Source organism: Cryptosporidium parvum, chromosome 1 (genome assembly GCF_000165345.1).
Source record: "Cryptosporidium parvum Iowa II chromosome 1, whole genome shotgun sequence".
Classification (NCBI taxonomy): domain Eukaryota; phylum Apicomplexa; class Conoidasida; order Eucoccidiorida; family Cryptosporidiidae; genus Cryptosporidium; species Cryptosporidium parvum.
Window position 1 is genome coordinate 521,788 of NC_006980.1, and position 13,491 is coordinate 535,278.

At 31.2% G+C, this 13,491-nt stretch overlaps 7 protein-coding genes across 7 annotated transcripts; 5 read left to right on the plus strand and 2 right to left on the minus strand.

Moving 5' to 3' along the window:
- Positions 1-317: 317 nt before the first annotated feature.
- cgd1_2350 (hypothetical protein) lies at positions 318-1,997 on the minus strand (the record flags this gene model as incomplete). The annotated part of the gene is made up of 1 exon (XM_628065.1): positions 318-1,997. The coding sequence occupies one exon, from the start codon at positions 1,995-1,997 to the stop codon at positions 318-320; it is 1,680 nt and encodes a 559-aa protein (XP_628065.1).
- A 368-nt stretch (positions 1,998-2,365) lies between these two features.
- Positions 2,366-3,280, plus strand: cgd1_2360 (protein phosphatase 4 (formerly X), catalytic subunit; Protein phosphatase 4, catalytic subunit; the record flags this gene model as incomplete). The annotated part of the gene is made up of 1 exon (XM_001388129.1): positions 2,366-3,280. One exon carries the CDS (start codon positions 2,366-2,368, stop codon positions 3,278-3,280), a length of 915 nt encoding a protein of 304 aa, XP_001388166.1.
- Positions 3,281-3,373: 93 nt separating this feature from the next.
- Positions 3,374-4,363, minus strand: cgd1_2370 (mitochondrial carrier protein, Flx1p like mitochondrial membrane associated flavin transporter with 4 or more transmembrane domains; the record flags this gene model as incomplete). Its single annotated transcript, XM_628066.1, has 1 exon — positions 3,374-4,363. A coding segment is annotated over one exon (990 nt), but the record flags the coding sequence as incomplete, so codon positions are not given.
- A 400-nt stretch (positions 4,364-4,763) lies between these two features.
- cgd1_2380 (hypothetical protein with WD40 repeats) lies at positions 4,764-6,452 on the plus strand (the record flags this gene model as incomplete). The annotated part of the gene is made up of 1 exon (XM_628067.1): positions 4,764-6,452. One exon carries the CDS (start codon positions 4,764-4,766, stop codon positions 6,450-6,452), a length of 1,689 nt encoding a protein of 562 aa, XP_628067.1.
- A 664-nt stretch (positions 6,453-7,116) lies between these two features.
- cgd1_2390 (hypothetical secreted/membrane associated protein signal peptide plus possible GPI signal) lies at positions 7,117-7,776 on the plus strand (the record flags this gene model as incomplete). Its single annotated transcript, XM_628068.1, has 1 exon — positions 7,117-7,776. One exon carries the CDS (start codon positions 7,117-7,119, stop codon positions 7,774-7,776), a length of 660 nt encoding a protein of 219 aa, XP_628068.1.
- Positions 7,777-8,267: 491 nt separating this feature from the next.
- Positions 8,268-9,263, plus strand: cgd1_2400 (signal peptide, secreted protein; the record flags this gene model as incomplete). The annotated part of the gene is made up of 1 exon (XM_628069.1): positions 8,268-9,263. The coding sequence occupies one exon, from the start codon at positions 8,268-8,270 to the stop codon at positions 9,261-9,263; it is 996 nt and encodes a 331-aa protein (XP_628069.1).
- An 858-nt stretch (positions 9,264-10,121) lies between these two features.
- On the plus strand, positions 10,122-13,447 carry cgd1_2410 (RAD50; the record flags this gene model as incomplete). The annotated part of the gene is made up of 4 exons (XM_628070.1): positions 10,122-12,217; positions 12,261-13,033; positions 13,085-13,278; positions 13,322-13,444. Coding segments are annotated over 4 exons (3,186 nt in total), but the record flags the coding sequence as incomplete, so codon positions are not given.
- Between the last annotated feature and the right edge of the window lie 44 nt (positions 13,448-13,491).

The following is a 13,491-nucleotide window of genomic DNA, read 5'->3' on the forward strand; positions in this document are numbered from 1 at the left end:
GCTGCAGAATTGTTCAGTCTCACTGTTATTTTTACTCTCTTAAATCATTATCTCAGCTTGAGAAGTCTTTGAATGTTTGTTCACTTCTGCGAATTGTTATTGGAAACAACGGATTACTAAATTTACAGATGGCTATAAAAAATGATTCTCAAAATGTAGTTAAAGGAGGAACTTGCAACTCAAATATTGAAGGGCGTAGTCCAGAACACGATGATAACAAATATCAGCAAATATTCAATACTGAATTCATTATTTTTCCTATAAACTATGTTCAAGAGGAAGATTATAACTATCAAATTAATAATAATGACTTTAAACTATAAATTTGCATCGTTACAATTAACAACAGATATACACAAAATACTAATTTCTTCATTTATTCGAAATATTAATAAGTACAAATCATTAACAGAATTTTTATTTTCATCAGTAAAATGAGGCTTATAGTTAATAGAAATAGGAGAACTCTCAACACCTTTTAAGTGGAATAAACTCCATAAATATGTTCCAGCTGCCACTTGACTTGCAACAAACCATATGAGTCTTTGCAATATTGTTGGCCTTAACAAGCCAATTATCTTAATAACCTCGCTTGGTGCTTCTTTAAATGGTACACATTTCAATATGTTACATATTTTAGGAGCATCATCACAAACAATAGATTGACCAAATCTCAAATCCCAAAAATAAAATGGATTAATTAAATTTTGGTTATCGGAAAATAGATTTTGATGGATTAATATATCGAAATACTCAATTATTTGTTCAAAAATTTGTGTATTTGAAATTTTTGCGTTTACAGAGGTCAAAATTAACGATGCTAAAGCATTCAAGTCAATAAATACTAGCAAATCTGATAAATAGTCTTTGTTCGAGGGATCACTTTCGGTAATAACACTTAAACCTTTACCACTGCATCCTTTTTCATCAATTAACTTATTGTTAATTCGTTCTGAAATAAACTTAACATTTATCGGTGTGATTTTTACATTTGGGGAGCCATTTATACACAGAATAGTTTTGAGATTTTTTAAAAGTCTTACTTCAGTTTCAATATTCAACAGCTTATCATTTTCAAAGTAGCACAGAAAGTCTGTTTTTGTAAAAAGTAAGGAGCCGAATTGCTGTTGTAATGAAAAATAAAATTGGTTGTTTCCTGATCCTTTGGTGTTATATGACAAGTTCTTTAATGATGGCTGAAAAGGCGGATTTTTAGATTCTTGTATCGCGTTACAGTAACATAAATATTTGGGAATTTTATCTCCACTATTACAACAAACACATACATATACATCACTTATTTTACTATTATTTGGAAAAATGATATCTTTGCAATTATTAAGTAATGGGTTAAAGAAAAATGGATCAACTTCAGCGTGGGCATTTAGGATATCAATTGAGCTGAGGCATTCATAATTAAAGTTAATTCCTTGGAAATTACCTGAAATCTTATTCTCTGATTTATCATTCCAATATGACTTTTCACTTAGTTCAATTTTATGAAATGAAAAATGATTTGTTTTTTTCATATGTGGGGGTTGTTTCATAAACTTATCAACATTTAGTACATTTTTAAATAGTGTATTTGGCGTTCTAATGATTGCCATCAACTTTGATTTTTCTTCATTCGATTCTTTAGTTTGCTTATTAATTATAGATAACGCACAACTGGATTCAATTGGCAAGTTAGGAAATGAAATGAATACTCCATTATTATTTACAATTGAATTTTGAATAAATGGGATTGATAAAATGCTGTTGGGAAAAATATTCTCAAATAGATAAAATTTTGGTCCAATAATTTGTTGCAATAGCGGTTCTTCTATATTCACATTTTCACAGTTTGGTTTAATCCAGGTAAATTGGTCGACAAATGGGTGCCTTATTATTGAATTTGTAATTTCTTGGTCGAATATGCTGTACCATAGCTCATTTGGAGCACTTTTAATAATAGTTTTTATTCTTCCTTTAGAGTGAGATTTGTTTAATTGATTCATTACCAGATTAATTTGAATAATAAATTGTATTTATTTATGAATAAATAAAAGTATAGATGCCTGTAGTTGAGTTTATTTATGAATGGTTTTCTTTATCTTTATTTATTCATTTCCAAAATAAATTATTATATCCGACTTTTCTTTGTATTGCCGGTATACGTATTTTTGAGACATTTACAGTGCAGGTACAAGAAAAGAGTTCTTACAGAGAGAAAACTTTTCAGAAACAATAAAATTTTAGAATTAGATTAATTGGAGTAAAAATAATAAATTAATATTACAAGATGCAGTTTGAGTGAATACGTGCTAATTATTGTTAATAGCTAGAACAAAATTAATGCAGTCGATACATTATCAAGATATTATAAATGAGCGATTTAGACAGACAAATTGAGCAATTGAGACGTTGTGAGCCGATTAAAGAATCTGAGGTAAAATTATTATGTATGAAGGCTAGAGAGATTCTTGTAGAGGAGGCGAATGTGCAAAGAATTGATACTCCAGTGACAATTTGCGGAGATATTCATGGCCAATTTTTTGATCTAATGGAGCTTTTTAAAGTCGGTGGTGAACTTCCTGACACAAATTACTTATTTTTAGGTGATTTCGTTGACAGAGGATACTACAGTGTAGAAACATTCTTGCTCCTCATTGCTCTTAAAGTCAGGTATCCAGATAGAATTATGCTTATCAGAGGAAACCATGAAACACGACAAATCACACAAGTATATGGATTTTACGATGAATGTCTCCGTAAGTACGGGAGTGTAAACGTTTGGAGGTATTGTACAGAAATATTTGATTATCTCTCTCTCGCTTCATTAATTGAAGACCGAATTTTATGCGTTCATGGGGGGTTGTCCCCCAGTATTGCTACAATTGATGAAATACGAAGCCTAGATAGAAAGCAAGAAGTTCCTCATGACGGTTCCATGTGCGACCTTCTTTGGTCAGATCCAGAGGAAATAAATGGATGGGGAATAAGCCCAAGAGGAGCAGGATATATTTTTGGGTCAGATGTAGTAAAGAGTTTCAATCATTGTAACGATATTGAACTGATTACACGAGCTCATCAGCTTGCTATGGACGGTTATAAGTGGTGGTTTGAACAAAATTTAGTCACAGTTTGGAGTGCGCCAAATTATTGTTATAGATGCGGAAATATTGCTACTGTAATGGAGTTAGATGAACAATTAAACTACCACTTTAAAACATTTGAGGCAGCTCCTGCTGAACAAAGAGGAATTCCTGCCAAGAGACCTGCTCCTGACTATTTTATTTGAAAATTTTTTATCAGTTTGGAAGTTTTTTAAAAATTTTAACAAAAAGCATATATTACTTTTTTAGTATTATGTAACTAATTTAGCAAGTTTATACTAATTGATTGACAATATTGATTCAAATAACTTTATCATTGCTTCATAAATTAGGAACATTATTCCACTGTGCATGCTAACTTTAGGAATATGAGTCATTAGTCCTGGGAAATAATGGTCCCTTGCAAAGTTGACAAACTCTTTATGGCTTAATTTTAATATATTGATATCGTAGGTTTTTAGTTGGATATTTTCTATCTTAGCCATTTGCATCCTGGATCTAATAACCTGTAGTGGGTATGTCAATGCCGATGCTAATAACTTCGAAATGAATCCAAAGATGAAGAAGCGTAGATTACTCAGATAAAGATGTTTTGAATTATAATTAATTGATTGATTTCGAAATATGTCATATATTACAAGTTGTATCAATGTATGCGGAATCAACATTAAAGTTGGAATGAACCCAGAATATAAACCACATATTCCATTTTTTTGGTAAATACTATACATGCATTCAGCAATGCCATGTAACCCAGCAGAATATTGCTTCCAGCCCTTTTTCTTTGTATTTACTGATTGAATTTCTAACCTGGATTTAACTAACCAAAGTGGATGAACGAGAGCAGTCGAAAGCACACTTGCAATGATTGTTGAAATTGAATTTGAGAACGGAGAAATTTGTAAAGGATAAAAGCATGTTTGGCTTTTAACAACGTAGCTGAACACAAAACACTTATTTTCTTCTATAAAATAACGGATAAAATCAAAAAAGTACCTAAAAATAAACCATGAGACTCCAGATGCAACTAACTGGCCGTTTAATCCCTTATATAATCCAATAACTCCTTCAGTATCTATTATAAAGTTGATTGTGGATATCAATGTCGGGTGTGCGATCACTGCACCATCGGATGCTGCTGCCACTTGCTGTCTAGTCCTTACTACATCTAGTGGATGAAGTAAAAAAGAAGTTATTATTGCAGATATAAGCGATGAAGTTGCTGTTAAAAAGAATTTAATTTTCTTCATAAAATTGTTATGCCAGGCCTAAAGAAACGGATGTTTACAAAGGGTTATAAACACAAAAATTTTGATTATTTAACATTGCGCCGATATTGACTTAATTTTATAAGCTATTATTCTTTTTTCTTCGTTAGAAAAAAAATGAACTAAAACTTTATGCACATGCGGTAAACAATTATAATATTATTTCCAAACACGAGCTGAAACAACCTTTCTACGATATTCTTAGTTTATACTTGGTAAAATTCGATCCTCGCGGCTCTTAAATGAATTGATTTATAAAGTTTATCAAGTTTTTGAGCATGTTTCAGCTTATTAGGATCAATACCTGAGCGCTTGTTTTATTTTATCAATATTACACAAATGTTATTCTAGGAATTGATAAATTCATAATTATGGGTTCGTAGAAAACTTTTATTCAATTATGGAAAAAATACCATTGGAACTTCTTGCAACAGTCAGCGAGTATCTACAAATGGTAGATATTTTTAGTCTATTGCATCTTAATAGAGGCTTTAACTATCTTTGGACAAGCCTTGAGTACTGGAGCATAGTATGTAGGGGGAGAAGAAATTATCTGAATTTACTTGCAAATGAGTTTAATTGTATCTTAGAAGACTTGAAATCATTTAGTTTGAACAAAAGTAGCCAAGACGACTTAGTAGATAGTGATAATAACGAATATTTTGGATTTAATTTAAATAACCTTAAAGCTAGTTTTAAACTTATGGGTTACAAGACAAAATGCAATGATAAATCAATTTTATGGAAGATTTTTGTTAAGAGAAGATTAAGAAGATTGGACTTAGTACATTTGACTTCTGTTTTTCAGGATGTTAAAATATACAAATACGATAAAAAAATTATTGCTGTTTTTTCCCCTTTAATAGCAACAATTTCACAACATTTTTTAGAAATTTATGAACTTAGAAATGATAATTATTTAGGTAGAAAGTATTTTGATACCACGCCTGAAAAGCTAATTGATATAAAAACAAAATTAATCACACGCCTAAATTTAGACTTACTTCAAGGCCAAGAGAATGTTACATTGAACAACATTGAGCCGAAGATAAGAACAGCCAACATAGTGAAATGGGCATTTTTTGATAAAAATACAATTCTTTGCGTTACGAAAGATTATGGGATCTATATTCATGAAATCAGCAATTTATCAAAAAGAATAGCCTTAAAGAAACCGCAGGTGAACAAGTATCCAACTTTACCAAAAGTCGTCATTTTTGAAATATCTGGCAGCCTGCTTGCTATTGGCTTAGAAGATGGAGTTGTAGATATTTGGAAGCTTTTATCTTCTGAACGTGCATGTTCTAACTTGAAATGGGAAAAGTGGTATTTGACGCATCACTGTACAATTTATTATGAACATAGATATTCCCGGAAAAGTTTAATTGATGTTTTTGAAGAAATACCCTCACCTTTAACATGGGTGAATATATCTCATAATTGCAACTTGCTACTGGCAATTTATAAAGGGGTCGTAAATGAAATTCGAATATTTTCAATTAATAAGTTAGATTTGAATAATAACCCGGCATTAATGAACAAAATTCCTCTCTATAGCGACATTCAAATGTGCCAAATAGATCCGAAGGGAAGGTTTGTAATTTGCGTTGATTCGAGCAAAGAAATTCACCCCAAAACTCGATTTTATTCCCTTTCATCTGGTAAGCTTCTTCTGGTACAGAACTTCAGAATTATTTGTCCATTATTTACCTCTTGCGGACATTTATTGATCGGCGCATACCGTGCACACCCGAACATTCCAATTGAAAAATCTCAAAGTACAATGAAAATCATTAAAACATCGCCTAAACATATTAATAGTGAGTTTACGAGTAGCTGTTTTATCTCTATTTGGAGTATTCCGTCTCTAAAGGAAATATATTCTTTCAATTGCGGAAAATCAGAACAAATTATAAATATTCGTTTTTCTAAAACTCGTAACTCAACGTCTATAATCACAACAACAATAAATAAAAATAGTTCAGACTATATTGATGGATCAATAATCAAGACATCTTCAAATATTCATTTTATTTCACATGATTTTTTTACAAGCATTAAACCGATGAAATTGCCGCATTTTTTCTAAAATAACTTTGGGAATGACAATTATTAGGTGTCAGTTTTTGCCGAGAATGATTGGAATAAATAATTCAACTTTCGAAGTAACAAGTAATAAAGCTGTGCATATAGTTGAAATAAGTTAAGTTTTTAGGGCTTTTATAATAAGAATATAAAAGGCAACAAAGAATTCAGCTCCGTATATAATTAATGGAGAAATTATTGAGATTTTTTGAGTAACGCAGCACTTGTCCTTCAAAAATGATCGGAATTTAAAGATTAATGATAACGTGATAAGGGTGATTTTCAATTGTTTATTTAAATTACTTTGCTGATAAGATATAGTTACTCGTTATACTATATAAATTAAATATACCACTTTAAAATACAATTTAAATAATGAATCATTAGCAATAATAAACTATTAATGTTTATGCAATATTCCAATGAAATTATGCAAGATTTCTGTTATAATTTTATATTTTATCTTTTTTCCAAAGCTATTTAATATCCCGTTAATTTAATATCAATTCACACATACGCACACTAATGTGTACCTTAATTATCTGAGATTTCAAATTTTTAAAAAATAAATAATTTTAGAAGGGTATTTAATGAAGATTATTTCAATATTAGAGTTGTTGGAGAGGATCTAAAGGCTTTATTATGTATTCAATATAAATTTTTTTTCAATGAAAACAATTACTGTTGCGATTGTATTATCTTTGGTTTGGATATATGTACACTTTTGTTCAAGCTTCGAAAACAGGATAGAAGATATTGCATTACTCAAGCTTAGAGGTTCTGTAGAAATGGGAGATCAACTAAAAGGTGGTCCTCACTATACAGGGATGATGGTAGGAGGTAGGCATGTTGGGATTGAACATTCTTTGGATCTTGGCGATTTATCGCAAGTATATCGCTGCTTGTTTTATTCTACTCACCCAGGATCATGCAATCCTTCAGGGACGGTAATAAATCCTTGCCATTTTTGTAGAACTGAAGTGGTTTATGCTGTCGCTTCCGCAAAATGCCCTGGAGACGAGTCATTCCCCCCAAGTTTGGCTCCTTTATATATGTGGGTCTTGAAACCATATCATATTAGAAAAAGATTAGGGCATCAATATCTTTGCGCTGTAGAGCCGAATCCTGCAGCTAAATATGCATCTCGCCCTTCAAATGAATCACCGCTTTCATCAGATGAAAACTCATATCCGCTACCTCCAGAAATCCCATTTTCTCCATCGAATAATCAAAATGAATCCTTAAGTGAAAGTACATTGATGATTATCATTGGGTCAGGCGTTTTGCTCACGCTATTACTTTGCGGTGTAGGGTTGTACATGGTTTAATTAAATTATTATAAAAAATAAAGTCTTATATTAATAATGTATCTATATCTATCTATCAGTTCTAAAGATAAGTAGTTGAATTTATTAAAAAAAATGTGTGGCTTGCAGCATTAAAAAGTTACACAGTTAAATAAATCACGTGGCAATAAAAAGCCTTGTACCCTAAAATGTAATTATGGGAAGATACAACTAAGGGTCCAATTTGAATGAAGAGGTATCAATATATTTCCAAAGTAATGAACAGGACTTTTGTCACAAAAATCTAAATAAAAGCAATATTCCCTCTCTTCTCTCCAAATTATAAATAAAGGGCGGGCAATATAAAACGTTACCTAAATGAAAGGTTAGGTTGATTTTTTTTATTATAGAAAAAACGAATATAAGAATTTAGATCAGAAATTTTTAAAGACTTTTTGAATTATATTTATCTTAGTTAATTGGGATCAATCTAAATCCCCTGTAATTAAAAATCAAAAAAAAACGCGTCAAAGATGAAATACTACTTGCCTTTCGGAGTATTACTCTTAATTATACAACTTTATCTTTCAAGGTGTTCTGAATCTTCGGAAGATACGGAAAGCGAAGTTCTTTCGATTCAAGATTCGTCTGAATTGAGGGATTGCAAACAAGCCATAAGTGGTATATCAGGAGCTGGTTATCATGAATTTACATTGGACCCTTCACTATTGAAGGTAATTTCGGAAATGGGTAATTCAGGCCAACCGTGCCGATTTATTGTAGTTGATGGCATGCAGCAGAACTATCAGCAGGCTGATGATGGTGGTTCATCAAGCCAAGTAAATTATTTAAGCCAACAAGTTCAGACTCCAATGCAAATGACAATGCAAACGCAAATGCCAGTTCAAATGCCAATGCAAATGCCAATGCAAATGCCAACACAAATGCAAATACAAAGAACTAATCAGGGATTGCAGTTCGGACACGGTAATATGGTACAATGGGTAGGTGGACCAGTCAACTTTGACAACATGGTTGACTGTAAGTTCTACCGTCAAAATCCGGGATTTTGTGTACCTATGTCTATCTATACTCCTTGTTCACGTTGTAAGGCGCGTGTGAGAACAATTTTTAGAACTAGTTACAAGGTTAGATGTCCTGGCCAGGAATCTTTCCCAGCACAATTGAGGCCTTACTTTGCTTGGGTGCCTACTAGTCATCGTAACCCAAAGAGAGAGAGAGGAATATTTTCCAGATGGAGACGCCAGTTTATGTGCATTGTAATGGCAATTTCCGATATTCCAAAGGATGTTTCTTTGTTTTGGCAGCATTCTCAGATAACTTTCGATTCTGCATATGAAACACCACAATATGTTCCTTTACTTCTTGGTCCATATGGAGATCAGTCTACTGCACTGGGATATGCTGCTGGCACAAACTTCCTTACTTCTAGCGGCTTAAGTTATCAAGGCGCACGTCATTATATTCAAAATCAAAATTCAGAACGAAATGCCCACGAAGCTTCCTAAATTTTCTTCAAATATAAGTCCTATGTTCGAAAAAAGGTGTTCGTTAAATTAGGTAGTTAGGCACCTCTATAATTTTGAATTTTTTTAGCTATTTTTTTGTTGTCTTTAATACGGATTATTCCGCCAAATCATTTTTTTTTGTATTTATGTTTCGATGACAAATCTCTTTGCTGACGAGATGAAAGAGGAGGACACGTTTTTACTTAATAATTCACTAATACCAGGCCGTTCTATTGAAAACGGGCTAGGAAATATGATTGACAAAATAGAAAGTGAAAAAGCTCAGTTATTTTCATGCGGTAAGTGAAATGTTTATACAAATATTTTCATTTGATTCAATGAAGTAAAATCAATAATAGATGCATATTGGGACTGCACAGATATAAAATTTACAACTGATGCAGTTTTTTCAGTAACTAAATTGTCATGCGACTTCATGGATAAGATAGTAAGTACGATATTTATTAATCTCAGTTTTATTACGTTTTAATTAAGATGTTATGCGCAATTAAATTGACTAACTCAAAGAATATTGACCAGTCCTTTACATTTGATAGCATATTGTCCGTGTTGGAGAATGATGATCGGAAACATAAAAGAGCACAAGATGTTATAAGGTCATATAGAAGACATAATGAATTACTATTTGCATTCGAGGACAGAGAATATATAAAGTCCTCAAATCGCGACGCAATAGGAACTAAGTGAGATGATTTATTATTTTCTTTGTATATATTTTCAAACGTCTTTAATTAATCTATTATTACATTTTCTCTGTACATTTAACCGGTTTTGCATAGACGTAAAAAACTCACATCAGAATAACTTGAAATAGAAAAATAAATTCTTTAAATGTAACTTTCTATTTTTAAACAATATTTTTTTTTTATAATGAGTAACCTCGAAAAATTAGTTATTTGTGGGGTGAGAAGCTTTTCACCTGACCGTAGGGAGGGCATTGCCTTTGAAAGTCCAATTACATTAATTGTAGGCCAAAATGGATCGGGTAAAACAACAATAATAGAATGCTTAAAAGCATCTATATCTGGTGAGCTTCCTCCTAGTTCTAAGAGTGGGCAGTATTTCATTCACGATCCTAAATTGAATGGATCTGCTGAGGTTAGGGCTCAAATAAGATTAATTTTTAGAGAGTATCAAAATAAAAAAAAGATTCAAATAGTTAGATCATTTCAGCTATCCCATATTAAGACTAGGAAGGCTGATTTAAAATCTACTGGGGATTTAAAGCCTCAATTTAGAGTTTTAGAAAGTGTTTTACAGACTAAAGATGAAGAATCTGGGCAAGTGACCAGTATAAGTCATAAATGTGCAGATATAAATGCTCAAGTTCCTATTTTATTTGGGGTTTCTAATTCGATAATTGAAAATGTACTATTTTGTCATCAAGAGGATTCAAACTGGCCATTACAAGATATGGCTAAAGTTAAAAAAAAATTTGATGAATTATTTGGATCCACAAGATATAGCAAAGCTTTGGAATTAATTACAAAGTTGAAGGGTGAATATAATAAGAAAATTAAGGAGAAAGCTTTATTTAACGAGAACTTAAAACAGAAAATCGACTTTTTGAAAGGAATAATAAATAAAAAAAATCAATGTTTACTTAGAAAAGCTGAGATAAATAAGGAAATGCAGGTTTTAGCCACTAAATTAGATTCACATTTGAATATGAAGCAAGAATTGATGAAAAATGTAGATATGTTAGATAAGCTTCAGTCTGAGCTTATTTTTGAAATGTCATTATTTGATACACACGTAAAGGAGATAAAAGAAATGGAAAACGTTTTATTAAAATCAAATTATAATCAATTAGAAGATGAATTAGAAATTAATTCACTCTTGCATAATGAATTCGAAGAAATTCAAAATCTGAATTCTAAACTTAAAAACTTGCAAAACCAAACAAATCACATCAAAAATAATCTAGAAAATTTTGGAGTAAACAGCTCAGCAGATGAGTTTGCTCAACGAAAAAATGAGGTTCTTAGAAAAATTGCTGAAATAAAAAAATTAACAGCCTCGAAAGAAATATTATTGTTTTTAGAAAATTCTTTGGTTGCTTTAAATGAACAGCTAACTAATTATAAGGATTTGAATTGGGAATCAGTACAAAAAACCATTTCTATACTAGAAGTTAACAAGACTGAAATAGATTCTTCATTAGTTAATTTAAAAGCAGAATTAAACTTCAAGATAGAAGAAAAGAAAAAATTATTCGACTCTATTAATAATAAAAGAGAAGAGCAAATGAAATTGCAAAAAGATTTTGATAAGATTTGTGAGAAAATTAAAGAGAAAACGCATATAGATAATGAGATAAATTGTTTAAAATCAAAAATCCAGGAAAATACAGATATTTATACTAATGAAAAGTTATTCAATGTGAATTATTTGAATAACGCATATAATTGTACATATGATCTGGGAAAAATTAATGGCGAACTGACTATTTTGGAGCGTATAAAGAGTTCTAATATATTTAATATTACTCATTTTGAATATGATGAAAGCGCTGGAAGCTTTAGTGAGATGATTGAACGAAGGGAAACTGAGTATCAATGTAAAAAAATTGAAACTTTGAACATCTGGAAGGAACTAGAACAGATCGTAGGAGATTTTGGGACTAAAGATAACACTTCAATGTTAGATTTCCAATGCAAATTACTATTGGAAAAACTCGAAAGTTTCCCATTAGATATGGAAAATCGGCAAATAGAATTAAAAAGCTCACTTAGTCAAATTGAGATAGAGATATTAATAATTGACGAAAATATTCAACGCCTTGAATTTGAAATTCAAGAAGTAACAAATAAAATCCAATTTGCCAACTTGGAAATTAAAAATCTGGAAATTGAGCACTGCAAAAGGAAAGATTTTTTGAAGAATTCTATTGAAGAGTTAGAACAAGATTTCGAATTTCTCTTTCGAAATAGGTAAGTTTCTCGCACTAATCAAAGAAAAAACAACGCTTTATAGAAAAATGTTTGATATATCTAATCAAGATGTTTCAAATAAGACCCTTATTCAATCTCTTTTATCAATTCGAGAAGAAGAGGCTAATCTTAATACTAAGATCGTTAAATCGAATCAAATTATTGAGGAATTGAATAACGTGATAAAATTGATGAATAAGCGGAAACAACTTGAATCATCTAAAAAAAATATTAATATACTTAATCATAATATTTATTCCCTACTAGGAATAAATAAGCTAGAGTGTTTGACAGAAACTGACTTTGGCCATAATAAAAGTTTTATTCAAGAATTATACCTTAAAAAAAAAAATGAATTGGATGTTCTTCAAATAGCAATCGAGAAAATACGATGTGAAATATCAAAACTGACAGGCGAATTTAAGTCCAATGAAAACTGGCTGGAAAAGTTCACATGTGACTCAAAAGGCTATTCTTCTATAGAGGAGTTGTCTGAAAAGTACCTAAGTGGAGTTTTTGAACAACAGACAATGAGTTTGTGTGTTAAAGATTTGGAGAAGTACCATAAATCTCTTCAGAAAGCACTAATGAAGTTTCACATAGATAAAATGACGGAAATTAATAGAACTATAAAGGAGTTATGGAACATTACTTATAAAGGTCATGATATTGACTATATCGCAATAAGGAGCGATGCAGAGGATAATGAAGAAAATTTCACTGTGGAAAAAAAATCATCGCGAACTCCTTCCGGAACTAAGTCGTTTAATTATAGAGTAGTAATGATACAAAATGGTGTAGAACTTGACATGAAAGGTAGGATTTAAACAAAACGCGCAAATTTATTGGATAATTCTTTTTTTTTAGGAAGATGCTCTGCCGGTCAAAGAGTGCTTGCGTGCATAATAATTAGACTTGCGCTAGCAGAGTCGTTCTGCGTTAACTGTGGAATTCTAGCACTTGATGAGCCTACGACAAACTTAGATAGGTTTAATATTAAGGGCTTAGCAGAGGCATTATCATATTTGATCAAATTCAGAAAGCAACAAAAAAATTTCCAGGTAAGTACAAAAAACAAGTTGAGAAATACGTTCATGCTTTTAGTTAATAATAATTACACATGATGAAAATTTTGTAAGAGTTATGGCCCAAGCACAGCAGTGTGATCACTTTTTTCATGTATCAAAAGATGAACAAGGATATTCAACAATTAGGCAAGTAGACTTTCATGGATATTAGACTAGAATTATTGTTAGACTTGGAAAAAAAATGTC